The following is a 26,842-nucleotide window of genomic DNA, read 5'->3' as shown; positions in this document are numbered from 1 at the left end:
GCCCAGATGGAAGGCTGGCGGTCTCCAGGAAGGCCCAGGCCAACACTGCCTCAGCCGAGAAGCTGCTGCCCCCAGCTCACGGGCAGGGTCCCCCCAGGGGGAGCTGCTGCCTCTCAACAGGTGGTCTCAAGAACCAGGCTACACTCTCCCACGGCCCTGCACTCCAGCTCGCACCCCTTGAGTGTGTCACTGTCTGTCACAGTCACTTTCTTCCCTGGTCCTTCATGAACAGGAGCCCATCTCTCCTGACATGGCTCTGTGCCCAGCAACTAGCACAGTGCCTGGCACAAACGACACACCCTCACGGGATGGCAGTTCTACTAAAATGATCTGGGGACGGTAACTTCTTCAAGACCCAAGAGAAGGATTAGGGAGGTGCAGTTCATGGTTCAAGGCCCAGAGAGGTGCAGTTCCAAGCCAGGGCTCTGGGTCAGACCAAGGACACCCCACTTCCAGCTCAGTCGTGTGGTCCTGGGCTGGAAACCTCATCTCTCCAGGTCTCCAGCGTCCCTCTGGGTACAGAAGGGATAACAGCACCCCTCCTTTGCAGCGCTGCTCTGCTGCTTAAAAAAAAAGATACAGCACAGGAAAGCATGGTGTGGAGCCCAACACGCAGTGAGCTGTGGTCACGCCTGGTAGGATAACCCCACAAAACTTGCCCATCAAAATGGACTGGACTGGTTCCCCTGAACCTTGACATCTTCCCCTGCCTCTGACCCTTGAGGGCTGCTGGCTTTGTCTGAAACTGGGTCTGGTTTTCTGGCCCAGCTTGTCTCTCTGAGAAGACTCACAGCGCCCCCTGCTGCCCACGCTCGGAATGGTCTCAAACTCCCAGCCGGGACACACAACAAAGCCAGGCTCCAAGAAGGCTCTGGGTTTTCAGGGGCTGATGAAAACTACTGCCGGGAATGGCAGGAAGAAGAGATGCCACGCGTAATGACGTTCGGGGAGGGACACTAATTCCCTGTCTTCTCAAAACAAACATAAAATGCGAGACCAGACAGTGCTTTTCCTTCTCCATCTCTGTCTTTTGTTTCCCTGGATCAGTGTCATTCTCAGACTGCAAAACCAAGCGAAGCTGTCATTTCGGCGAGTTGCGATTCTCCATCCACATGTACAATCCTGGTTTGATCTGGCAGTTCTTTAAACTGGACTCCTCAAAAAGCAGGAGCTCGTTGAAACCAGCAGCCACGAGAGGCTCAGGGTACGTACCTTCTTGGGATGGCAAGCTCACTCTTCTTGACTTGTCTCCCCAGATATCGGGAGATGGAAAACAGCCCCCACATTGTGACTCCACCTTACCAGAAATTATAACTAAGACCCTACTACTCAGAAACCGACAGGGCTAGCATCTTTGCATCGGCACCGTGCTGACCACATCTGTTAACGAACGGCACGCCAGTGTGTGATTTAGATTGTGGGAAGGAGGACAGGAGTTTTTAAAGGAAATCCCTCAAGTGGCTTCCCATTCTTTAAACCGCTAAGAGCAAAGAGAGTAGATTTCACACAACGATGATACATCCTTTCTAGTCTCCAAAATCTAGGACTTCTATCTTCCATCCACAGCTTACCTGGCAAGAAGCTAATGGGTAACCCTAACGGGGACTTGGCTCTCCCGATCCTTGTTCGAGAACTGGACAAACGCGGGATCAACAAACAAGGTCTAACACGCAGAATCCTAAATGCCCCCCACCCCACCCGCCACGTGCAGGGCAAGGGGCTACAGGTTCCCAGAACACTCCAAGTTTGCAGCCAGGCTCCCATGGTCTGCTAGGCTGGGGCCAACACCACCTGCCCTTAGGTTCTGAGAGCTTAGTGGCTTCTTCGCTGTGCTGCGTGGCACACACCTGGAGAGCGCGCTTGCTTTAAACGTTTCCCCCTTAGGCCCTTTCCCTAAAGACACTTCATCCAGGGCTTGGTACTAGGTGGTAGCTAACTTACCTGAACCAACTGGTGCAATGTTCCAGCACAGGGCTGCAAACCTGTGGCCCCAGGCTCTATCTGGCCCACGCATAGACTTTGTCCCACAAGCGCTGTTTTTAGAAAGTGCGTTTTTAGTTGCCAACTTATTCTCCCCAAGGATCCAGATTGCCAGTTTCTCTAAACCTAAGAGAAGCACCTGAGACACCTAGATTGCCGCTGGCCTTCAGCCCGTCAGTCCCCACCTGCCAGCTCTCCCAGGCTGTTTCCTGCCTGGCCTCTGAGAGACCTCTGAGTTCTGATTCCTGTGTTAGCAGCTGGCGATGGACTACATAATGTAGGCACGCGATCTCCCCTCATTTCAAAAGGGGATTTCCACAGACAGCAATGTAGACCAGGGGTCCCCAACCCCGGCAGGATATTGGAATCCCCTGGGGCACTCTGATCCCAAGACCAATGTCTGGGTTCCACCCCCAAGGGAAGGAATGTAACTTTCTGGGGGCGGAGTCTGAGCAAAGGTGTGTTTATCAAAGTCACCAGGTGATTCACATGTACAGAGACGGCAGCAGACTGCCTGCTTAAACCAAAGGGTGACTTGGGCGGCAGGATTTCGGGCCCATCGAGGGAGGAGCTGGGCTTCAGTCTGCCTGGTTCCTGCCCCTCCTGTAGGTCACCAGTGTGGATAGAGAAAAACTGATCATCCCATTTGCACACCTTTCTGCCCAGTGCTCTGAGACAGCAGTGTTTGAGATTAAGGGAGACACATCATTGGTGGCGAGAACATGACCTTTGAGAGGCCACTGTGATGGCCTTCAGCTCACCATCAAGGACCCGAAGGCCCAGCCGGCTCCCACCCAGCACAGCCTTGCCTCTCACCTGAAGAGCTCTCGGATCTCGCGGCTGTCAGCCTGGAAGGGGATGTTCCGCACCAGGATCTTGGAGGTTGTCTGCTTTCTGGGCGCTTGTTTCTTCCGGGCCGATGTCAGGGCTGGCCTGGTGGGTCAGGGGAAGGCTTCGGGTTATTTGGGACCTCGGCACAGCTGCTGCCCTCCGCTGACTCCACCACCACCCCCACCACCAGCCCTGATGCTTTCCTCCTCTGCTCAGGTGAGGGACTCACAGAGTCAGTGTGGACGCAGCTGAGAGGAAGGGGAAGGGAAGGAGGGCTCCCTGGGTGGCATGCAGCCTAATTCTCGTCTCCGCTGCAGCTGTGGATGTCCAGGTGACACATCCCACCCAGGGGGTGTCTGCTGCCCTTCATCTGGGACTAGCAGGCACTCATGAACTCTGATGGGGGCAGCTGGGGCAGTTTCACCCCAAACCCAGTCTCCTCCGTATCTTTGCAGGTGCCCAGAGAGGCTCTGGCTGCTCCCCAGGTCTTGCTAGAGACATTTCATCACTGATCGGAAGCACAGCATACAGGGGCCCGGTGGTGGTGGTGGTTTAGTCGTTAAGTCGTGTCCGACTCTTGCGACCCCATGGACTGTAGCCTGCCAGGCTCCTCTGTCTATGGGATTTTCCAAGCAAGAATACTAGAGTGGGTTGCCATTTCCTTCTCCAGGGAATCTTCTGCGCTCAGGAATCGAACTCGGGTTTCCTGCACTGCAGGCGGATTCTTTATCAACTGAGCTACGAGGGGCCTGAAGCAGCTTCTAACCACGGAGGCAGGCCAGGGCTGCGAGAGGAAACTTTCCACCTGAGGCTCAAGGCCACCTGGACCCTGTCCCCCTGCTCTTCCAGGGAGACCTTCCGCTCCGTGGCAGCAGGGGAGGGTGGCGAGCAGGGGCATGAGTTGACCATCTGAGTGTCAGAGTCTCGTGGCCACTTAGAATTTGTGTGATCCTGAGCAAGTTATCACTTGGCCTCTCTGGGTCTCAGTTTTCTTGGCTGTATCACAGGCCTAATAACCGTCCAACCTTGTCGGATTGTTTGAGGTTTTAATGAGAGAAAGATGTGTCGAAACACTCTGCACTGTGCCCAGCACAGGGCAAGCCCTCCATACACAGCAGCTGGTATTAAAATGACTTGTTCTGACTCATCTGAAGTCTGATCCACCGTCACCTCCTCCCCATCACCACTGAAACAGCAACCCACTCCCACCCCCTGGCTGTTTTTCTTCCTGGCACTCGTTACTGTCAAAAAAATTCACTTGGGGGTTTTTGGTTTTTAAACTTCATTTATTTTTACTTGGCTGAGCCAGGCCTTAGCCGCAGCACAAGGGATTTTCTATCTTCCTCACGGCATGCAGGGTTTTTGGTTGCAGCACATGGGATCTTTAGCTGTGGCAAGTGGAATCTAGTTCCCTGACTGGGGATTGAACCGGGGCCCTCTACATTGGGAGCACGGAGTCTTAAGTCCCTTTACACATTTAGTCGTGTGTCTCTCTGCTGTCTGTCTTCTAGGGCTGTGCTGTTCAACACAGTAGCCACCAGCCGCATGTGGCAAGCAATTAAATTGCAATTAACATGACACAAAATTAAGACATTCAACTCCTCAGCTGCTGGGTCATCCAACCTCCAAGGTGGTCCCCAACGGCCCCTGCCTCTTGGTATTTATGCCCCTCCTGCTCTCCTGTGAAACCAGGTCATAAGAGACACTGCAAGACACTGCCACGTCTTCCCTGTTCTCTCCTGGATCACCTGCTCTGGAGCTAAACCACTGCTGTGCCGTGAGGACACTCGTGCAGGCCTAGGGAAGAGACCAATGTGGTGAGGAACTGAGGCCTCCTGGCAACAGCCGTGTGAGGGCATCACTTTGGAAGCAAAACCGTCAACCTCAGTTGAGCCCTCGGATGAGACTGCAGCCCTGCCCAGCATCTTGCCTGTGACCTCCTAAGAGACCCCAAGGCAGAACTTCCTAGCTAAGGTGTTCCTGAATTCCTCAACTTCAGAAGCTATGCGATAATAATAAACGTTTATTGTTTTAATCTGTCAAGTTTGGGGATACTCAGGTATAGTGTGACAGGTAACTAACAGAGCGGTACCTGTCATGTCCCAAGCGCTCAAACGCCATGCGTAGCGACAGTGCAGAGAGCATCATAGGATGTTCCCACCCCTGCAGAAGGGTCTATCAAACAGCACCACTTCAGAAACCCAAGGATTCTCCCTCCCCAGCTCCTGAGAAGACTGTCTGGTTCCCAGCAGACTTTCTGTAATTTTTGGTTGAATGAAAGAAAGACTAAACACGGCCTAGGAGTTGAGAACCTGTAAGATGACTTCAGCCTGACTCCCTGGAGTCAGGGGACTGAGAAGAAAAGACCAGCACCACTAGCTGAGTGATCATGTGCAGGGCATGTGCTAAATGCTTTGTGCACAATCTCCGGTTCTCACATTTTACATGATGGGCAAAGTCACCTACCCAAGGCCATGGAGCCCCCTGGATTAGAACCCAAAGCTGCGGGGCTCAAAGCTTGGACTCTCACTCTTAAGTCATGGCTCAGGAACCTCTGTTAGCTTCTGGGGGCTCCCGCACCAAGCCTGCTTCTGGCTGAAGATGCTCAGCATGGCATGGACCAGGTTGGATCGAGACCACCAGATGTGGCCTAGGCAGGCTTCACAGGTAGCATTAGAAAAACAGACAGAGAAGGAAGAAACAGCAGCAGCTTCAGGTGAGCTCACCAGCAACCAATCTGCTCAATGACAACAGTGAGGTGGGGCGGGTGGCTCTGACAAGGACAACGACGAGAACGTCTGATCCCTACGTGCTGGCCGCTGTTCAAAGCACTCCTGGTGTATGAGTTCAACGAGGATGTGCGAGCGGGTGAAGACACAAGGACAACACTAAACCCCGAGAAGACCTCCACTAGCTCACGTAACTGGTCTTTGAGTGCAGTGGTCTGCTTCCATCTCTGACGCCTACTGAACCTCTTTTCGAATTAAGCAGAGGCTCTCTGGGCACTGTTGTCTGGCTCCAAGAAAGAAAGCCCCGTAAAGACGGAAAGAATAAGACGTCTAGGTCTTAACTGCTGCTTTTGGTTCATCAAAGTGCCAACAATTCGCAGCTGACTCTACCTTGGCTCACTGATACCAGCAAGAACAAGCCAGCTTTGCTTGCTTCTCTGGCCTGTATTCCTTCTGTTGTAATGAATGTGTATTACGTATCTACTCTGGGGACTGGCACCATCCCAGTTCACCAGGGAAAGGGCATCGAAGCTGGCATGTGGGGCACCCCCTTGATCAGGAAGGGGCCCCAGAGGTGAGAGGGGTCGGGTCGGGGAGGATGTTAAAGGGCCGTGAGACGCCCTCTGAGGCACCGGCATCAGGGCTAAAGGGACAGGTTCAGATCCAAGGGAAGGGCCAGGGGGTGCGGAGGTGGAGACTCACTTGGTGGCTCGTTCCGAGATCCTCACTTCCAGCTTGTGGCCGTCCACGACATGACCCTGCGAGAGGAGACAACACAGCCTGTCCCTCTGTCTTAGAAACATGCGCCTGTAGCCCCATCCTTTGCTGGAGCGGGCTCTGGCTGAGCAAGGGGAATGGCAACACCAGGGGGCGCTGACTGTTTCAGGGCAGAGAAGCCCGCTGGGGTCAAGGACCAATGAAGGTTTCTTCCAGAAGTGGCTCCTGCCGAGCGTGGGCAGCAGCTGCCGGTGATGGAGACCCAGCCCTCGGAGTCCTCTTGGAGCCAAGAATGGCCTTAACCTTTAAGCCATTCGAGGGGCACAGAATTTTTCATTGTTTATAAGCATTTTCAGGCCAAGTAAGCCCCTTCGGTCTGGTTTCCAAAGAGAGAGTTTGGTTTGAATTGTAGGCTCTTGGAAAAAAAAAAAAAATTCTAAATCACAGCGGAGATGTCTCTAAAGCGAGGCTCTAACATGGGTCCCTTAGGCAAAACTGGTGTATTAGCAAAATTACCCTTGAAAATCCTTTAAATCTCCCATAAAATACAGCACACACAGCCTTGTAGAAACGGCTCTGGGTGGCGGGCAACATGCCCACATGCAGCACACAGCAAGGCACAGAATGTAACTCTCCCGTGTGCGGGGGAATCTGAGACTTCTGGATTACACGGGCGAGAAAAGACAGACCACTGGGCGTGCACAGCTGAAATCCACTTAGAGGAGTACATGGCATCTAACGACACAGCTGGATTTCCACTGTCTCTTGAAAAAAACCCCAAACAAAACAAAAAACCAGAGAAGATGTGGTATGGCTGGGGCCCACCTGCCCGTGAGGCAGTAACTGGCTGAGGCCAAGACGTGGCCCCTTTGGATGGGGGACACTCCAATTCTGCTCTGGGTGATCCAGCCCCTGGCTAGTTTACACGGCCACCCTGGCCCCGTGGGCACCTGAGGTGGAGAGCAGAGAAGCAGAGGCCACCCCCGCCCCAACCCCCACCGAAACCCAATTCAGCTCTGTTGGGAGTCACCTTGGGCCAGGGAGAGAGTTGTCAGAAGTCTACACAACTGTCTACAAAAACTATCAAACGGGCTAAGCGCCCAGTTCCATTTCCTTTAACCCCTAAGGCCTTTCTCTTGACCAGCAAGCTCTACCGGGACAGACTCAGTTGCCTGGAGGGTCCCTATGATGAAGTCCGGCTCCCCAGAGAGGTGGCCCCGTATGGGTGCCCTTACCACCCAGAGTCCAGCCAGCACACATCTCAGAACAAGGAGCCAGGGGGCGAGGCCCTGGCTTGTAAACTCCGCCCTAGTCAGCTCCATCTCATTCTGCCTGCCCAGCCTAGACAGACATGGGCTGTTCCAAATACTGGTTTAAAAGGGATCCTGGACCCCTGTGGGGCCCTTCCATGCTCCCTGCACTTAGAAGCTATTCAAGAGGCACAAGCATGAGTGCCCAGCCTGTCCGCAGTGCCCCAACCCTGGCCACCACCCCACATGGCAGGACAGGTGGCAGGTGATAGCGGGGAGCAAGGGGGTCTCCAGAAAGAAGGAGGTGCACAAGCAAACACTGCCCCTTGCCCCCTTTCTGCCAGGGAACCCGAGCCCTTCTCACGACCTGGTCTTGGTGTTACTTCTTCAGAGGTCTGCTCACCGGTCTCCTGAAGGCCGGGCACAAACCAGGCTCTTCTTGATCAAGAGAGTGAATGAGAGCACCGCAGGGACTGGGAGAGCGGAGGAAGCTGCAGGGCCTCAGGCCGCTGTAGCCTAGGGCCTCAGAAGATGTGCACTTGCCTGCATTCCTGCTCCGTCTCAGAGGCTGGACAGGACACCGGCCCCACCGCCTGCCTAGCGCCGCCTCTGGGAGACCTCGGCCAAGACTCCCCGCTTACCTGGAGCTGCTTGAGAGCTTTCTGTGCCTGCTCCGGCTTCCTGTATTCCACAAACCCAAATCCCATGGACAGCAGCGCTCCTGAAAGAAACAGAGTTGGGAGTCGCACCAGGGTGCCCGGCGGGGAGGAAAACAAAGCTAGGACGGACCAAGTTCAAGGGCTCCCAGGGGCCCCCTGATTTCTTCATGCCCCTCTTGGTTCCCAGGAAGACCCCAGCCCCTGGTCTGCCATTTATTACTGGTCGTCTTGAAGAATCAGCCAACACGGTTACAGAGCCGCCACCTGAGGCCTGGTGGACTATTAATTAACAGATGATAGACATGATAATTAGCTTTGTGATAGAATCCCGTCTTCCAGAGGGAGGGATGACCGCCTTTGGGCCAAGCAGCAAAAAACTCTACCTAGGCAGTCCCCTGCTTCCACACGTCACACACAGAATGGACACACGCAGCAGAGTCAAGGGTGTCAGGGGCTTACTCTCCCAAGTGTTCCTGACCGTCCAGGGACCTCCGGTTCCCAGGTTTCAGACATCAGCTTGGGATGGGGGGGGTGACTGTGTTATGAGATCCTCTCTGGCTCCCTACTGCTGGGGCGTGAGTCCCGAGTTCAGAGAGCCAGGGACAGTGCAACCATTTATAGGGAATTTGGCTTCCTGTACGTAAACGCGTGTAACTGCGGGGACATGAGAATAAGCTCTGTCTTGACAGCTCACCCTTTTGACACAAAATGGGATGCCGATTACTGACTGTATTCTGTATTCTTTTTCACAGCTTCACTCAAAGAGGGCTGGCTCAAGGCTGATGGGCTCAAAGGAGGTTCCAAGCTGTATCATCACTGGCTCAGTGGTCCTCATCTCTGCATTTCTTCTTTGTGAGGCTGCCCCTCTGCCACATGCCCCTGCGTGTGAGCATTTCTGCTCACAACCACGTGTTGTCACAACAGGGGGGGCCCAAGGCAGGAAGGCATTCCACAAACAGCCCAAATGTGCATGGCTCTCTGGGCAACACCAGGGAGGCTCAGACGAACTGCTGGCTGATGGGCTGCACCGCCCTGTGGGGACTTCCAGTATTTGTGTGTCAGAGGATCTGTGCGCACTCTGTTCTCAGGGTCAAGGGTGTGGGTGGTGGGTGAGGGGTGTCTGTGCACACAGGCTATTTAAAAAGTGCATCGAGCGAACGGCAAATACAAGAAGTCAAGTTCGTCCCCAAGTCACTGACGCTGTGCAGACCCATTCCGCCCTTCTCCTGCCCTGGGAGGCTGACGGCCACAGACAGTACAACCCGGGCTCCCTGGCCTTCTGGTTTCGTGTCGGGTTTAGCCAATGGGAAACCCTGATTTGAAATGGGTGGGCGGAGGAGAGCGCGTCGAGGGCCCCGGCTCTTTCCAAGCACTCCACTGTCTCCGTGCTCTGGTGTGTTCTGGCAGCACCAGTGACCAATCCACACCCTTGGCTCTGCTGGTGGCTCTTCTTCTTCTTTTCTGAGTACTTCTTTATTCGGCTGCATTCAGTCTTAGGTGCGGCACGTAGGACCTTTAGTTGCAGCATGGGGGATCTCGTTCCCTGACCAGGTTGAGCCCCAGCCCCCTGCACTGGAAGCATGGAGTCTCACCCCCTGCCCGACCTCCATCCCCAGGAAAGTCCCTGGGGGCCCCTCTTCTACGGCTCTGGTCACACACTCCTTCCCCGACAGCCTCTGAGCTCAGCAGGGGAGGGGTGCTCTCCCACAGGACCCACTGCCTCAGCATCCCGTGGGTCTCAGCCCAGCCCACGTCCAGGCACTTGCCCCCTTCATTACAACTGTCCCCTGATGACCCCAGCTGAGCCAGCTTTCTGGTTCCTCTGGAGCCCCTCGCTGGTAACAGACACTGATGGATGAGCCCCAGAGAGCAGGGCTCTCAAACAGAGACTCTTGAAAGACAGTGTAGATTTTGAGAGCTGCTCACAACACCAGAAGACCAGATAACTGCTCTAAAGCTGAAGGGTGTTCTGGGGGGCCGGGAGGCAGGCTCCAGAGGGGCCAAGTGACACCAAAACCAGCAGGAACAGCCGCAGGTGGAGTGGGCGACCCCTCTGCCAGCATGACTCACGCCCCAGACTTCAGGGATCACCTCTTTTCCTGATCCGGCACAAGACAGCCTTCTTGTTGTTCACCTGATGCTTACATTGTAGCCTTTCCTTTGTAGCCTAAACTATGTATGCAGTTCTCACGGGAACAGGGATGTCATGGTTTGAACGGTGGCCTATCCCCCGACCCCCCAATGTGTATGCTGAGGTCCTACTTTCTGCCTCTCTGAATGCGACCTTATTTGGAGACAGGTTCCTTACAGAGATAACCAAGTTAAAGATGAGGTCATTAGACTTCCCAAGTGGTGCTAGGGGTAAAGAACTCTCCTGTGCAAGAGACCTAAGAGACGCGGGTTCAATCCTTGGGTCGGGAAGATACGCTAGTGGAGGGCATGGCAACCCACTTCAGTACTTTTCCCTGGAGAATACCATGGACAGAGGAGCCTGGTGGGCTACAGTCAATGGGGTCTCAAAGAGTCGGACATGACTGAAGTGACTTAGTGGCATCAGGCTAAGCCCTAATCCAATTAAGACTGGTGTCATTATGAGAAAAAAAAGTGGTGATGGGAGCGGGTGGATAGGTGTACACGGGGAGAATGCCGCGTGAACATGAAGACCTTCCCCTGCAAGCCGAGCAAGGAGGCTGGAACACATCCTCCCTGACAGCCCTCAGAACGAAGCAACCCTGCCTGCACTTTTATCCTGGACTTCTGGCTCCCAGAACCAGAGGGTGAACTTCTGAGATGGAATCCACCTGGTTCCTGGTTCCTGCTTTGTGATGGCAGCCCAAACCAATACGGGGGAATGCCCCAAAGCCTGTGCCACGTGTCTGCTTCAAACCCTCCAAGGCGGCTCTGGGAAAAAGCCCAGACTCCTCTCCCCAGCAGGAAGCCTTCTGTGATGTGGAATCCACCTACCTTTCCAGGAGCATCTTCTGCCCCGTCAGTACATTCCCAACCTGCTACCACAGCCCTCTGCTGCCTCCTTCAGCCACACACCCCACTAACTGCTCCATCTCCCTCCTCTCTGAGTCTCGATCTGACGTGGAGAACCCCTGGCTGGGCTCCTGTCCAGCCAGGCCCCCCGGGCTCTCATCACTAGCTCATTTTTTTCTTAGGACACAGTCGTGGGCTGACCCACATGGTATCCCTACAAATACCCCAAATTGAAGGGACAGGGACTCTGTGACTGCAAAAAAAAAAAAAAAAGCAAGGGCCGAGGGCCTGTCCATCATCTGTAGGAAGCCAGGGCTGGAAAAGAAAAATAGACCAGAGGCCAAGGGACTCGTCAGAATGCCCAAGGTGGACTGGAGGGATGAAGGTGGTGTCTGCCTGGCCGAGGCACCCCAAGGCCAGTGAGGGGTGTGGCTGATGACTCAGTGGAGTGTTTCAGGTGCTCCACATCTGAGTGGTTGGTCTTGGGAGGGAAGTGGGAAAGCCCAAGGTGGGTCGGTTCCTGCTCCTCCCTGGAGGGAAGAACCTCCAGGAGCGCAGAGACGCTGGGAGGATGGAGAGGTGTCTGCCGCTGAACAGGGTCAACCCTGCCAGCCCCCTAACAGCCCTGCTCCGAAACCACCCCTGACAATCCAGGGTGGCAAAGGGTCTCGACTCAGGAGAAGTTGATGTGCATGGCTGCTCCCGTTGGAAATCGCGAGTCTCCACGCACCTAGAAACGAGGACCATTTTGGACGAGCCAGACAGGAGAGTGTGGGGCTGGCAATGCTCCAAAATGAAAGGAGACCTTCAGAATCAGTGGGCGAGAGGCACCCTCACCCCCCACCCAGAGCAACACCATTTCTTTCACAATTGTTTCTCTCTGACTGAGCTCTCGTGTGGAATACCTGCTTTGTTCTTCTTCTTGGAAATGGAGCAGCTCTTCACCGCACCCACTTTGGAAAACACCTGGAAGAGAAGGTCGGCATGTGTCACCAGCTAATCCTGTGACTGGTGCAGGTGCGTCTTGAAACAGGGGTCTCCAACCTCCAGACCGTGGACCGGTATCTCCAGTCAGATCAGCGGCAGTATTAGATCAGAAATAAAAATGCCCAAGAAATGAAATGCATTTGAACTATCCCGAAACCATGGCCTCTGTCCTGGTCTATGGGAAAATTGTCTTTCACAAAATTTGGTTGTTAGTGTCAAAAAGGTTGGGCCCACTGACTTGAAAGCTGGAGGGGACCCAGGTCACCGCAGGCGTGCGGAGGATGAGAGTAAAAGCAGAGGCTGCTGAGTTCCCCATCGTCTTCCCCTCTGCCCCCTCCTATGAATGCAACACTCTTGGCCATCAGGATCTCCTGGCAGGGCTGCCCCTGACGTGCTCACTGCTGTGCCCCTGCTTGGCTCTGCCAAGCCAGGAGACTGCGCTGGCCTGGCGTCTATGTCAACCTCGCAGACACCATGTGGGGAGGGGCCCGGTCTTCTGACTACAGCTTTCACACCACGTACGCCTCCCCAGACGCCCCAACAGGCCCTCTCTTGTGTCTCACGTGCGCGCGGATGCCCCTCCCAGCCCCCACACTGGTCTGGCCATGGCTCAAATCTCTGGGTGAGATGTCCACCACACAGCCTAGCAAAAGAGTCAAGCGGGTGGCTGTAGGTTCTTCATCTACACGCTGCCGCAGGTCTCACTTCCAGGCGAGGGGGTGGGGAGTGGGAAACAGATGCAGGGACCACAGGGATAGATCAGCAGACTGGAAGTCCCACCCCCACCCATTCCCTCTGGGCCAAGAAGTCACTTACTCCCTTCAGCGTCTCCTCGGTGGTGTCGAAGTTGAGATTTTTGATAAACAGGGTGCACCCGGGAAGGCTCTCTTCCTCCTCCTCCTCCTCCTCTTCTTCCTCCTCCTCCTCCATCTTTGCTAAAGCGTCGTGTGCTGCTCTATCCGTCGGCTGTTCACCTTCTGGGGTCTCACCGTCTGCACAGGCCAACCGCCCCCCCCCCCAACAAAAGAAATCCATTAAATGATGTCTTACCTGCCTAAGCACCAGGACCTAAAGCACAGAACCTGCTAGACCAAGGGGGATCAAGAGGGTTCTGTCTCTGAGTGGCCAGTGTCAGGAAGGGACAGGACTTGGAGACTCTGGCTCATGCTGGGTTTTAGCAACTCTTGGGGGGCAAAGTTGGGGAGGGGAGAAACTATCCTGCTCCTGTCTTCAAGAGAAAAAAGTATGCAGCACAGACCAAAAACCAGGAGCCCTAACTTAGACGAATCAACATTCGTCTGAAGGAACAGCATTGCAGGGGAAGGGAAGGGCAAGAGTGAGGTTGTGAGTTACAGGGTGGGCGTATGGCTGCAACTTGGGCCACTGGTCAGCCCTGGTGGTGAGTGTGGAAGCCTCTTGAGGCTGAGAATCACATCAGAACCTCCTGAGAAGTTATGCTGCTGGGAAATGTACTCTATTTGGGTCAACCTCCCTAGTTTCTTTCATGATCAGGGTCTGGGGACAATCACCCTTCCCCCACAGATTTTAGAGGCTCCTCCCATACCGACCCCCACCCCCGCCAACCACCACCACCCCGGGGAAATCAAACCTCATCTCAGCCATTCTCCAAGGCAGTTCATCACCACCTCTCCAAGGCTCCCTCCCCCACCCCAGGTCTGAGCCCTGCACACAATGGGGACCCTCCATTCTCTTATGAACACTTGCATTCAAATAGTTCAAGCCCAAGGGAGCTACTGGGGTTTCATATCCGTCCCCTGTATCCTCATGCTGAGCACCAGAGCCATCTCCATCTCCCTGGCCCTTTCTGATGCAAGCCCACTGCCGGCCAGTCCTAATTAAACTTCAACCACTTTGTCATGAAACAACCCTTTCAAGTCCTAATGGAAACAGCAACAGTGAGGACTTTGCCATTCCACATCAGTTGAACGGGCAGCCTCTGCTGTTGGCACTCCCTTGGAGGTGAACCTAGAATCTAGACTCTCGCTCCAGGACAAAAAAGAAGAAATCTACATGAAGGCTCCCTCCCCTACCCGAGAAACTCACACAATTTATCCAACAAGTGACTCCGTGGGGTGGCCATTTGTCCTCAAAACTCAACTTTCAAAGCAAAGCGGGGTGGAAAAAAAGTATTGTTAATGACAGGGAAGAAAGCTATGCAGAGGCTAAGACTCCAGGTTCTGAACGAGAACTTCAATTGGAAAGAACACCATGACCTTCAGCTTTGAAGGACACCCGCCCCACTGGCTCTCCTTGTGCCCGATGTCTTGGAGATGAAAGGAGAAAGGAAGAGATGCTGATCAGATGCCCCACTGCGTGCATGGGCTGGGCCAGGCACTATGAGGACATTATCCCATTGCTGACCACAGTGACACATCACCATAGATGGGAGGGGCCCGAAGAAAGTCCTGGAAGTCGCTGCACCTGAACCCTAAACCCCAGGCATCTTCAGGTTGGGAGAGAGGTTCATGGGAGACTAACTGAAAAGAATTTTTTTCTGCAGAAAAGACTGGTGGGATTGATGGTAACCAGGAGAGCTCACGGCCATTTAAGTGGCAGCCTGTTCTTGGCACCAGCCAACGGCTGCCATGTGGGAAGATGGACCCAAGTTATGGACCGGTGCTCGGATCTTTCACAAGAAGCTGCAGGCTCATGGCTAAGGGCACAGACCTTGGAGCTGGTGGCTGTGGGGCACAGCCTGGCTCTTTCCAGATGTGGGACTTGGTAGAAGTCACTCAACCTTTCTGTGTTTCCTTCTTTCCATTCAGAAAAGGGGAAGAGCAGTCACACGGTTACGGGAGTTAATGCACAGAAGCCAGTTACAACAGTGGGCCGGGGGAGACGCTGTGAATCCCCAACTCTGAAGGCCGATGGCCCTGAGAAGCAGGCTGGCCCATGGCAGGCTGTAGAGAACGGCGGGTGCCACAGCTCTGAGTCCAGGGGACTGTGTCTCTGCCAGCCACGTCCCTGGGAAGGGCTTCCTCCTCCCCGGGTGTCCAGGCCTGCTGTGGCCCACGCCCAGGTCTAGAGAGGTGCGCAAATGGCCAAGGACGAAGCCAGAGGTCGTTGTGAAGTGCACGTCCTCCCCTGACCTCCAGTGGGCAGAGGACAGGAAGATGGGGAAGGAGAAAGGATGTATCATGAACCACATAGATGCTTGCCAACAACCTCACCAGGATCAAGGAAAAGAGGGAAGAAGCAGGAGCAGGATGGGGCCGGGGGTGGGGGTGCTGGGGACCAGGGGGGAGGCTTGGAAAGCAAGGTGGGGTGGGAGGGGGCTGGGAGAGGCGGGGGTGAGGGGGTATGCTTCCATCTGTGGTTGGCACAGTAAAATCCAGTCACGCGTCGCCACATGGGGCTTTATTATAATCGGGCCGCAGAATTTACGGTGGCTCCCTCCCCTTCCCGGCTCTGGGCGCGGAAGGCTGACAGCACAGACTGTTATCAGTTGCAAGCAGCTTTTCAGGACCTCCCCCCACTCGGAGCCCTTTATCTGGAGGTGAGGGTCTTGGTTGTGGAGAGATAAAACACACTGTCCCCCTCCCTCGAGACAGGTACAGAGAATGGAGGGCTTTGCAGAAAAGAAGGCGGGGGCAGGGGGAGGGGAGAGGGGGGCAGTGAACAAAAACTCCTCCATCCATTCCCCTCCTGCTTGCCTTCCTGGGGAGCCTGGGAAAATCCAGGGCTGGGGGCTGGCTGAGTCCCCAGGGCCGAGGGGACGGGGAGCTGGGGGAGCTTCGTGGACAGTGTGTAGAGGGCGGGCGTTGGGGAGGAGCGGGTGAAAACGAACAGCTCAGGGACCATGTATGAGATATGAGTAAGAAAGGGAACAAAAAAGGGTGAACGGAGGCCGGGAGATGAGCTCTGTGGGGATCTGCCTGCCGACGACGCCGGACTCAGTGGGGCCTCAAATCAGCACAGGCGCACACAACTTCTTGGCCCCAAATCCCCTGTATTTGCCACAACTACAGGCTCCCTCCTCCCTGCGCCAAGGCCGCCTTTGTGTGAGTGGCCGCAGGACCTTGGACAGCAGCCCCTCGCAGGAGGCAGGGCCTGGTCTGGTGTGCTCAACACCTGCACTCTGGGGGTGGGCGGGGCAGTCCTCTACTTTCTGACCAGAGTACACTATTTTGGCAAAGCCTCCCCTTGAAGGGCTCCAGAACATTCTGCGTCCAGGGCCCACGTCTATGACTGTGACATCTCAGCTACCCCCTAAAAGCTCCCCGTCTCCCGATCAGCCTGGGAGCTTCTGGGGAAATCCTGGTCACCCCAGCTCAGCAGCTGGCATCTGGCTGATGCTCAGGGCTGAATTCGAGACCATCCGCTTCAGCTGACGGTGCTGAATTAGGCAGGATGCGGGTCAGAGTAATGGTGATGGACGGGCGGCTTCTCACCACACTCTCACAAATGCCTCCTGCCCGATGTACAGATGCAGAAACAGCCTCGGAGAAGGCTGGTGGCCTGCCCGGTCACAGGGCTAGGAGAGGACAAGGAAGACAGAGACTTCCCCAGGAGCCATGAGCCTCAAATCCTGAGGACCCAGAGTGCTTAGTGCAGGGCCTGGCGGGGAGGAAATGCGGCTTTGGCCCGTGGACTTGCTCAGCAACCACTTCCTGCTCTCCCACCAGACACTGGGCGCTGCTTTGCCAAGGGCTGGGGTACAGCAGTGCGCAGAAGCAGCGCCCGCCCTGTGGGATGGACGGCTAGTGAGGGAGTCCGACAGACAGGAAGTGAAGCCGTAACAATGCACATCTGAAAGTGACAAGCGTTTGCAACAAAGTTAAGAATGAGGTGAGGACTCCCCTGGTGGTCCCCTGGTTAAGAATCTGCCTGCTGATGCAGGGGACACAGGTTCGATCCCAGATCGGGAAAGATTTCATATACTGCCTCGGGGTAACTAAGCCCATGAGCCCCAACTACTGAGCCCACAGGCCCTAGAGCCTGTGCTCTGCAACAAGAGAAACCACCGCGATGAGAAGCCCGAGCACCGCAATGAACAGTAGCCCCCATCTGCCCCAAATAGAGAAAGCCCACGCGCAGCAACCACCACCTAGCACAGCCAAAGCTTAATTAATTTTAAATAAAGAGGGAGGTGAAGGGGTGGGTGCAAATTGGCACCCATGAGGGGAGCCATGGCGATGACGGCCACAGATGGCGCCACATGCTGAGGCTGAACTAACCATGGAGCACAAATCCTCCAACGTCACCAAGCTCTACTCCATGCTGGGGCTCGGGACACAGGACAAGGATGACCCAGGCCCTACTTTTCACAGGGGGAGATAGAGACGCACAGAAATCCCTTTTCCTGCATTCATTCACTCCTTCGACTCACATTCATTGAGCCACCCTATGCCTGGGGCCCCACGGGGTGCTTGGCACCCAGCAGCGATGGATGTTAAGCAAGTGAAACAAATGAATAGACAGGATAAATACAAACTGTGACGAGCACCACAGAAGAAAAGGATGGCGAGACAGGAGGGGAGCACCAGGACAGGTGTAGAAGGGCGCAGCCACGTGGCAGCAGCCACCACGCTCAGCGATCCCACCAAGGCAGGGAGAGGCCTCCGCTGGTCTGTTCCCAGGACCCTCACTCCTGGCAAATCCGTGCTCTAAAGGACGACTTGCTTTTGGACAAAAAACAAGAGTCACGTCCAAGTTTAATAACTTAAGTGAAAAATCAAAGTTGACGATAATTTGAGGCTGATGGCTGATTAAGAAGAAATCGTGATTACATAAAGAAAATTCCTTTTGAAGAGAGCATAAGCAGGTTGGAAGAGAAGGCTAATCCAATCTGTAGACAAAAATAACTCACAGACGGGGGCTACTGAGGGACTTCTGAAAGATCTGTATCCATGGTTGGTAACCACAATGGGGAGGGGTGCTTTGGGGGCCCCACAAAGCAGAGACTGAGGACTTTTCCTTCCTAACGGAAACGAGGCTTCTTGTCCAGGGGCTCCCAATGCCTTGTAGCGACCGGGCCAGTCCTGAAGGCGGTTTTACCAATCCAGGGCGAACTGGGAAATGCAGACAGCTTAGGGAGGTTTGTGACCAGCGAGGTCTATTCAGTTAAACGGCTGTTCTTTCATCTGAGAATTTTGTTTCCCACTGCTCACTTCTCCCACTCCTATAACACCCATTCTTTTATTAGGGGTAGATGGGAGATGCAGTTCTTTAATCCTTATTTGAATAAACTGGCAACCTAATGATAAGATGGGGGTAAGGAGGAGGGATATTACCGATGGGCGAGATCTTTTTTTAAAAAACTGTTTCTGGTTTTTATTTATCTATTTTTGGCCAAACCGTGTAGCACATAGGATCTTAGTTCTCTGACCAGGGATAGAATCTGTGCCATGCCCCCTACAGTGGAAGCCTGGAGTCTTAACCACTGGATCACCAGGGAGGTCCCCAGGCAAGATCTTACTGTCTGGTTAAGGGGCTGCCAGGTCCCCTCTAAAGATCTCAGATTCTAGGACGGAATCATAGGCCTCTGACCAAGTGGTTCTCAATCGAGGGCTGCACTGTCCCCTAGAGGACACCTGGCATGCAGGGGACATTACAATTACAGGGGACACTCCTGACATTCAGGGAGCAGGGTCAGCAAGTTGTCTTAAAATTCAATCTGCACAACAGGGCTGACACGGAAGAGCTGTGCTGCTGAGCACCAGCAGCGCCCCCTCCCCACCCAAGCGTGAAGCCGGTGGGGTCTCAGGTCCCTCCCCTTTCCTGCCTTTGCAGTCACTGGACACCAGAGGGCGCCATACCATCCCAAGGACCCAGAGACTGAGTCTCTCTCCCAACAGCCAGGCTCACCTATCCTGGCAGATGTATGAACTAGAAGGCTGTTTTCTCTTGCTCTGTTCTGAATCGCTCCTAAAAGATTCTACCTGCCTTTTTTCCCCTTTCACAATGAAATGAATTGCCAGTCCAGGTTCGATGCATGATACTGGTTGCTTGGGGCTGGTGCACTGGGATGACCCAGAGGGATGGTACGGGGAGGGAGGAGTGAGGGGGGTTCAGGATGGCGAACACGTGTATACCTGTGGCAGATTCATGCTGATACATGGCAAAACCAATACAATATTGTAAAGTAATTAACCTCCAGTTAAAATAAATAAATTTATATTAAAAAAAAAAGTCAGCCTACCTTAACCATACCCATCATTTTTATGTTCTGTTTTTTAAGGACATTTTTTGTGCCTATAAAATCCAAGAGTCGGGCACCCACCCACCAGTCTCAGGATGAAAAAAATTTTCAACCAAATACCTGATACACAATTTGGTGCTGCCCCCAGCCCTCTGTCCTTCCCCTGCCTGCTGCCTTAGGACACCGTGATCTCAGACCCAGCTCTCACCGGTCTCTGGCTCCATCCTGTCTGTTCCCGCTGGTTCCGCTGGTGCATCTTGGGGTTCTTCTTTCTGGGGGATTGGGCTGGAAAAGACGCCCATTGGAGCCCACTCCAAATAAAGGGGGACGTGGTGGAACTGCAGAGAAGTGGGGAGAGGGACTCAGTTCACAACAGAGACCAAGAGCTTGAGGCTCAGAGTATGGTGACCCTCTTCCCTGACCTCAGGGAGTGGAGTCAGGAGGAGGGGCACAGCCTAGAGCCCTATGTGCCGCCTGAGCCCTGAGAACAGGGGGCCGCTGCTGCACCTCGGGGTTCAGGGGAGAAGTCAGAGCATCTGCTGTCACTGGACACATCTGTGTCCCCTCAACCTTCTCTAACGGGGTGTGAATGGGAAGCGGAACTGGGGGCAGAACCATGGACACAGGGCAGCCCCCTGGAGGAAGTACAGCAGGCTGTGGGACAGCCGGCTTTCTCTCCTTCCACAGACTCACACTCACAGACCGTGCTCGTGCACACGTGTACGTGCAGAGGGTTGTTTTTTTTTTTTTTTTTTTAAGGATAAACAAGACAAACGGTCTGCAAAGCACTGAAGAGCCTGATAGACAGTAGCTTCTTGCAGCGGGTTGCATGGTGGCCCTTCCCATGGTAAGTCCATGTGCCAACTCCCAGAACCTCTGAATGTGGAAAAGTGTTTGCTAAGTAAATGATTCTGAGATGGGTCACTCTGGATTATTTGGGAGGGCCCTAAATCCAATGACAAGAGTTCGTGTAAGAGAAAAGGAGAGGGAAGATCTCAGTTGAAGAAAAGGAGAAAGCTGTGTGGACAGAGGCAAAGACTGGAGTCATGCAGACACAAGCCAAGGGCTGCCTGGAGCCACCAAACGCTGGAAGTGGCCAGGAAAGATCCATGCCCCCACCTCCAAGAGCCTTCAGAGGGAGCATGACCCTTGGCCCCTGAACAGCTTGGTTTCAGTGTTCAGACCCCTAGAACTGTGAGAGAAAACATTTCTGTTCCTTTAAGCCACTAAATTAGTGTTATCATGGCAACCACAGAAAGGAATACACTAATACATATATTTTTTCCGTAATCACCAAAGGGCTTCCCAGGTGGCACTGGTGGTAAAGAACCTGCTTGCCAATGCAGCAGACATGAGACATGGGTTCGATCCTTGGGTTGGGAAGATCCCCTGGAGGAGGGCATGGCAACCCACTCCAGTATTCCTGCCTGGAGAATCCTATGGACACAGGAGCCTGGCAGGCTGTAGTCCACGGGGTCAGAAAGAGTTGGACACAACTGCAGTGACTTAATTGCAACCCACTCCAGTGTTCCTGCTTGGAGAATCCCAGGGACAGGGGAGCCTGGTGGGCTGCCGTCTACGGGGTCGCACAGAGTCAGATGCGACTGAAGTGACTTAGCAGCAGCAGCAGCAGCAGCAGCAGTGACTTAGCATACACCAAAAGGAGGAAGCCTGCCTTTTGGCTTTCAACTAATCGTAGGTACAAGCCATCCAAAGCAGCATGGATGATGGTCAAGTTCACGGGGCACTAGAAAGCTGAGGGGCCCAGGGTTGGCAGGGAACCAAGGCAGGCTTCCCGGGGGATGTGTGTAGCCTGCCTTTCACATTTCCCATCCAAAGGTGCTCCCAGGGGCAGGGTGACAGTTGCAGTCCCGACAGTGACGGTGGTTTCCAGCACACGCCGGGTCTAAGGTCTATGCCAAGATGGCCCATCCGTCAGCTCCCTCTGTCCCCTCCTGGAAGCGGGGCTCGGGTGGCCCTACCTTGGAGTAGGCCAGGTGTCGGAAGGCCTTGCGGGCCTCCAGCGGCTCCAGGAACTCCACGATGGCTGTGATGCCACCCTCTGGCAGGAGCACGCGGCCCAGGCTGCCGAAGCGGCTGAAGGTCTCCTGCAGCTCAGCTGCCAGGGTGCCCGCAGGGAGGTTCTTCACCAGGATCACGGTCTTGCTTCGTTCAGCAGCAGCCTGCAGGGAGGGGGACAGGACAGCTCAGGTGGGACGATGGAAGGGACTCACCGGACCCCCACTGGCAGCAAGTGAGGGGTGGATAAACCCACACCAGGCGCCCACGTGAGACCTGGGGTACCAGGCCCTCAGGAAGCTGGCCCAGGAAACCCTACCCTCTCTGGAGGGGGATAAGGGGCAGGGATGAAAGTGAGGGCTCCAGGGTTGTACCCCCCTCCCCCGCCGGGTCAAATTCCAGCCCCTCCACTTCTGAGGCGAGGCAGATTCTGACACTGCCTCACCACAGCTGGACCTTCCAGAACACTCCAGCCAGGGCCGGGACCTGAATCCCTGCACTCAGGGCCTCTGCCAGAAACTGAAGATCACCTGTTGCCACATGTGTGAGGAGTTAACACCGAGTGGGAGCAGCCCATGGTCCTCTGGAGTTGGTACATCCCCAGTCCCTTGGGTGGGACAACTCCCATGTGAATTGGGTGAGTGTTCCCCCCGGGAAAGCCTCAGCCTGCCACCCCAGCAGCACAGCCTGTACTGGGCTCATCTGCCCCCTCGCCCGTTCTTGCCTGTGTGTTCTGTTCAATGAACTACCTGTGCTTGAATCTGTCTCTGAACTGGCTTTTGGAAGAACCCAAACCAAGATACCAGGTGTCCGACCTTGAGACATACCCTCGGCTATGGCTCAGCTGATCACCTTTCACGGGGACACGACACCCATTTCATGGATCATTCCGGGAAAAGAGTCTATCAAGTTGACATAAGCAAACTGATTCAGCATGAGCTGGCTAACGTTAGAAATTATTTTCTTAAAAATGAATGGCAGATGGAGTGCAAGAGCTGAAAAAATTAACAGGAAGAATTCCAGGCATGGGGTCTATCTGGGTACAAGTCTCAACTCAGCCACGGGTCTAATTTGAAACCTCTGATCAAGTGCTTTTCCTCTAGGCCTATTTTCTTTTCCTTTGTTTTATACTGGAGTATACTCGGTAAAGAATCTGCCAATGTAGGAGATGCGGGTTCAATCCCTGGGTCTGGAAGATTCCCTGGAGAAGGAAATGGCAACCGACTCCAGGATTCTTGCCTGGAGAATCCCATGGACAGAGGAGCCTGGGGGGTCACTAACAGTCGGACATGACTGTACAGCTAAACAACACCACAGCTGACTTACAACACTGTGTTAGTTTTCAGGTTAGAGTGAAGTGATTCATTTATACATACATTCGTTCTTTTTCAGTCTTTTCCCATATAAGCAGTTACAAAATATCGAGTTTCCTGTGCTCTTCAGTAGGTCCTTTTTTTTTTTTTAAATTGTGTTTATTTTCTGGCCATGTGGCTTGTGGGATCTTAGTTTCCAGACCAGGTATTGAACCCATGTGCCTTGCAGTGAAAGCATGGAGCCTAACCACTGGACCACCAGGGAAGTCCCTAGTAGGTACTTTTTGGCATTTTTTTGGTCACACTACTTGGGGTCTTAGTTCCCCAACGAGGGATCAAAACCACTCCCGCTGCAGTGGACATGCAGTCTTAACCACTCTGGACCACCAGGGAGCCCTCCAGTAGAAGGCCCTTGTTGATTATCTATTTTATATACAGTGGTGTGTGTACGTGTCAATCCCAAAACCTCATTTATCCCTCCCCACCACATCCCCTGCCCTGGGAACTGTAAGCTTTTCTTGGAAGTTTGTGAATCTGTTTATTTTGTAAGTTAATTCACATAATTTTTTAAAGATTCCACGGGTAGGTGATATCATACTTGTCTTTCTCTGAATTATTTCACTTAGTATGATAATCCAGGTCCCTTCATGTTGCTCTAAATGGCATGACTTCATTCTTTTTCATGGCTGAGTAATATTCCAGTCTAGATGTGGACATCTGTATCCATTTATCTGCTGACGGACATTTCGGTTGCTTCCATGTCCTGGCTATCACAAATAGTGCTTCACTGAATGTTAACATAAATCTTTTCAAATTATGGACGACAAAAGGAGAGGGGGGCAGCAGAGGATGAGATGTTGGATAGCGTCATCAACTCAATGGACATGAATCTGAGCAAACTCCAGGAGACAGTGGAGGACAGAAGCTGGCGTGCTGCAGTCCGTGGAGTCACAGAGTTGGACACAACTTAGTGACTGAACAGCAGTAACCAGATATATGCCCAGGAGTGGGATTGCTGGATCGTATGGTAGCTCAATTTTTAGTTTTTAAAAGAACCGCCATGCTGTTCTTCATAGTGGCTGTGCCAATTTACATTCCCACCAAGGGAGCAGGAGGGTTCCCTTTTCTCCGCAGCCTCTCCAGCATTTATTGTTTGGAGATTTTTTTGATGATGGCCATTCTGACTAGTGTCAAGTGATACCTGATTGCAGTTTTGATTTGCATTTACCTAATAATTAGCAATGCTGAGTATCTTTTCACGTGCCTTTGGCCATCTTTATGTCTCATTTGAAGAAATGTCAACTGAGATTTTCTGCCCACTTTCTGATTGGGCTGATATTGATATTTGATTTTTGATATTGTGCTACATGAGCTATTTATTTTGAAGATTAATCCCCTGTTGATCACATCAGTTGCAAATATTTCCCCCCATTCTGTGGCTTGTCTTTTTGTTTTGATCATGGTTTCCTCTTCTGTGCAAAAGCTCTTGTGTAATTAGATCTCATTTGTTTATTTTCATAGCTCTAGGAGGTAGATCCAAAGAGATACCGCTATGATTTATGTCAAAGAGTATTTTGCTTCTGTTTTCTTCTAAAGGGCCTCAGTTTGTGCATCTCCAAATTGGGCTAATGGCAACACCCACCTTTCAGCTATAGGCCTCCCGCGGTTGCTGTGAGGGTTGAGTGAGGAGAAGGGGACAGAAGCCATCGGCAGCGGGGGAAAGCTGGGCACCACTGGGTGTTTAAGTGTAACTCAGGTCACAGAGCGCACTGTTAAGAGGCATGGACACTCGGGCCTGCATTCAAATCCAGCTCCACCGTGACCCAAGACGAGTGAATCTGTGATTATGGGCCATTCTGTACAAGGGGAGCACATGGTGCTGCCTCCCCGGGGTTGTAATGAGGGTGAAAGAATTAATAAAGCACATAAACGTCAAAGAGTGCTTTGGGAAGCCCTAGTGAACGTTAGACCAGCACATTTTCTGAATTCATCCATCCACTCACCCACGAGATGCCCCTACCCATCATTCCCACTTTCTATGCACCCACTTACCATCCAACCATTTAATTATCCTCCTACTAGCTACCTGTCCTTCCATCTGAACCATTCTTTTATGGTGAAACTCTAAGGTTTGGTGAAGTTGAGGAAACTGCAGATTGGGGGTGTAAAGCCCTGAGACTGAGTCCAGGCTCCTACAACAGACTCACTGTCTGACCTTCTGGTCCTCCCATCTCTGCCCCCGGACCTCAGGTTCCTAGTAAAACGATGTGTGTGTGTTGGGGGGTGGTGTGTGGTGGTGACGTCAGGTGTTACAACAGGCCCTCGAAGACTTCACTGTCCAGACACCTAAGAACCTCTACGTAGTGGGGCAGAAGCACGTAGAGGACCCTCCCCCAACGTGGCTCGAGAAAGGTCTCAGCCGCCAAACACACCACAGGTACTCTTAGTAAGGCGCTAGCGGGGCAGAGGAGCGACAGAATGAAGGGTGCTCAGGGCTCCCCCCAACCTGTGTAAGGGCCTCCCTGGTAGCTCAGTTGGTAAAGAATCTGCCTTGCGATGCAGGAGACCCTGGTTTGATTCCTGGGTCAGGAAGATCCGCTGGAGAAGGGATAGGCTACCCACTCCAATATTCTTGGGCTTCCCCTATGGCTCAGCTGGTAAAGAATCCGCCTGCAATGCAGGAGACCTGGGTTTGATCCCTGGGATGTTAAGAACCCCTGGAGAAAGGAAAGGTTACTATCCACTCCAGGATTCTGGCCTAAAGAATTCCACGGACTGTATAGTCCAAAGGGTCGCAAAGAGTCAGATACGACTGAGCGACTTTCACACACACACCCAACCTGTGCGCAGAAACTCTTGCCTATCAGCCCCCAAGAGACACCATCCAGCTCCGACAGGCCAGGAGTCTGAGCCAATGATCTTTCTTACTTTAATTGACAGTTGCAAAGTCAACGTCTTTGACAGACCTGACCCTCCAACCCTTGCCCACGTCCCTTGATGTTGAGACCCCCACCCCTGAGGGCACCCACCTGGCTGAAGGAGTCCAGACAGACCCCGTTGTCGAGGAGGAAACGCCGCACTTCCTGGACTAGCTGGGTCTCTCCCAGGGCCACACGCACAGCCACGCTGCCCTTGGTCTCCTGCGGGAGGGAAAGGGAAGGTGCCCTGTCGGCTGTTGGGCAGGCAACAGGTCAGCTGTCACACCTCCTAACAGTCTGAGGAGGAGGCATGGATAGAGTGAGACCCTATGGATGCTCCCCGTGGATGCCCGCTGACTTGATGGTTCTGGGTTCCACGTCTGTCGGGGTGAATCAAGGACCCCATGTTCACCCCTCCACTCGTACGTAAGGGTCTCATGTCAAGTTCATTCATACCTCGGGGCTTCTATACAGACTCAGCTTCACCCTCTGTTCAATTTATGCTAGAATGTCTCACCCCTGAGCGGCCTGCTCGCTCTCACTCTGTCCCCCTACTTGGCTGAAGCTTTCTTCAAGTTATCACCCCAATGCAGGGCGCCTTGGTTAATGACCTCACCTCCTCCTCTGGTGGAAGGTTCAAGAAGAGCTGGACTGTTGCCCTTTATGGCCCTGCTGCCTTCCCACCCAGAACCACTCCCCAAGAGCAGGTCCAGAGCACCCCCTCCCCTGCCCAGAGCAGGGGACACGTCAGATGGGGCGCCCACTCACGTGGTCGAACACTTGACTCTTGGTGGCGCTGTACTTCTGGGCGATGGCGTCGGCCACGGCGTTGGGGCCCATGAACAGCGTGTTCCAGTTGTGAGAGCTGAGGCAGGACAAAGAGATCAGACGGATGGTGAATAGGGGAAGCTCTTTTCAGATGCAAAGCCTGTAAGAAAGGAGCTCCTGGGCCTGCCTCCCTAAGTCCCCAAAGCCTCCTTCTGCTCAGTCTTCCCTGGTGTAGGCCAAACCCCCAGGGCCCACAGACAACGGAGTCACGATGATACTACCACCCCCTCAGGTCCGTCAAGCACTCACTCCGCACTAGGGACCAAGTGGTTCACTTACAATAACTCACTTGATCCTTACAACACCATGAAAGTGAGGCACCACTGATTCTGATTCTCCTCATCTTACAGATGGGGAAACTGAGGTGCAACAAGGTTACAGATGAGGGGCTAAGGTCACCACGAGGAGCCGGGAGCCCAGGGGGCAGGGAGAGGAGGGACGAGGGCAGGGAAGCCCGGGTCAGAGGC

The 26,842-nt window shown here is 53.7% G+C and overlaps 1 protein-coding gene across 4 annotated transcripts in view; it reads right to left on the bottom strand.

The window, feature by feature from the left end:
- Window positions 1–26,842, bottom strand: part of RBM19 (RNA binding motif protein 19) — a 120,832-nt gene that overhangs the window by 80,848 nt on the left and 13,142 nt on the right. For all 4 annotated transcript variants that reach the window (XM_086345989.1, XM_086345991.1, XM_086345988.1 and 1 more), the window contains 9 exons: window positions 26,316–26,412; window positions 25,659–25,769; window positions 21,280–21,480; window positions 19,506–19,635; window positions 12,952–13,127; window positions 12,054–12,114; window positions 8,149–8,228; window positions 6,243–6,298; window positions 2,797–2,913 (listed from right to left, as the gene is read on the bottom strand). In XM_086345989.1, coding sequence (XP_086202115.1) covers window positions 2,797–2,913; window positions 6,243–6,298; window positions 8,149–8,228; window positions 12,054–12,114; window positions 12,952–13,127; window positions 19,506–19,635; window positions 21,280–21,480; window positions 25,659–25,769; window positions 26,316–26,412 — 1,029 coding nt within the window. The remainder of the gene's footprint in view (window positions 1–2,796; window positions 2,914–6,242; window positions 6,299–8,148; window positions 8,229–12,053; window positions 12,115–12,951; window positions 13,128–19,505; window positions 19,636–21,279; window positions 21,481–25,658; window positions 25,770–26,315; window positions 26,413–26,842) is intronic.

The sequence above is a fragment of the Bos grunniens genome, chromosome 17 (assembly GCF_055505025.1).
Source record: "Bos grunniens cultivar Pamir isolate PY7600 chromosome 17, Bosgru_T2T1.0, whole genome shotgun sequence".
In the NCBI taxonomy this organism is placed as follows: domain Eukaryota; kingdom Metazoa; phylum Chordata; class Mammalia; order Artiodactyla; family Bovidae; genus Bos; species Bos grunniens.
Note: the sequence above shows the minus strand (reverse complement) of the source record. Positions and strands in the feature narration are given on the sequence as shown.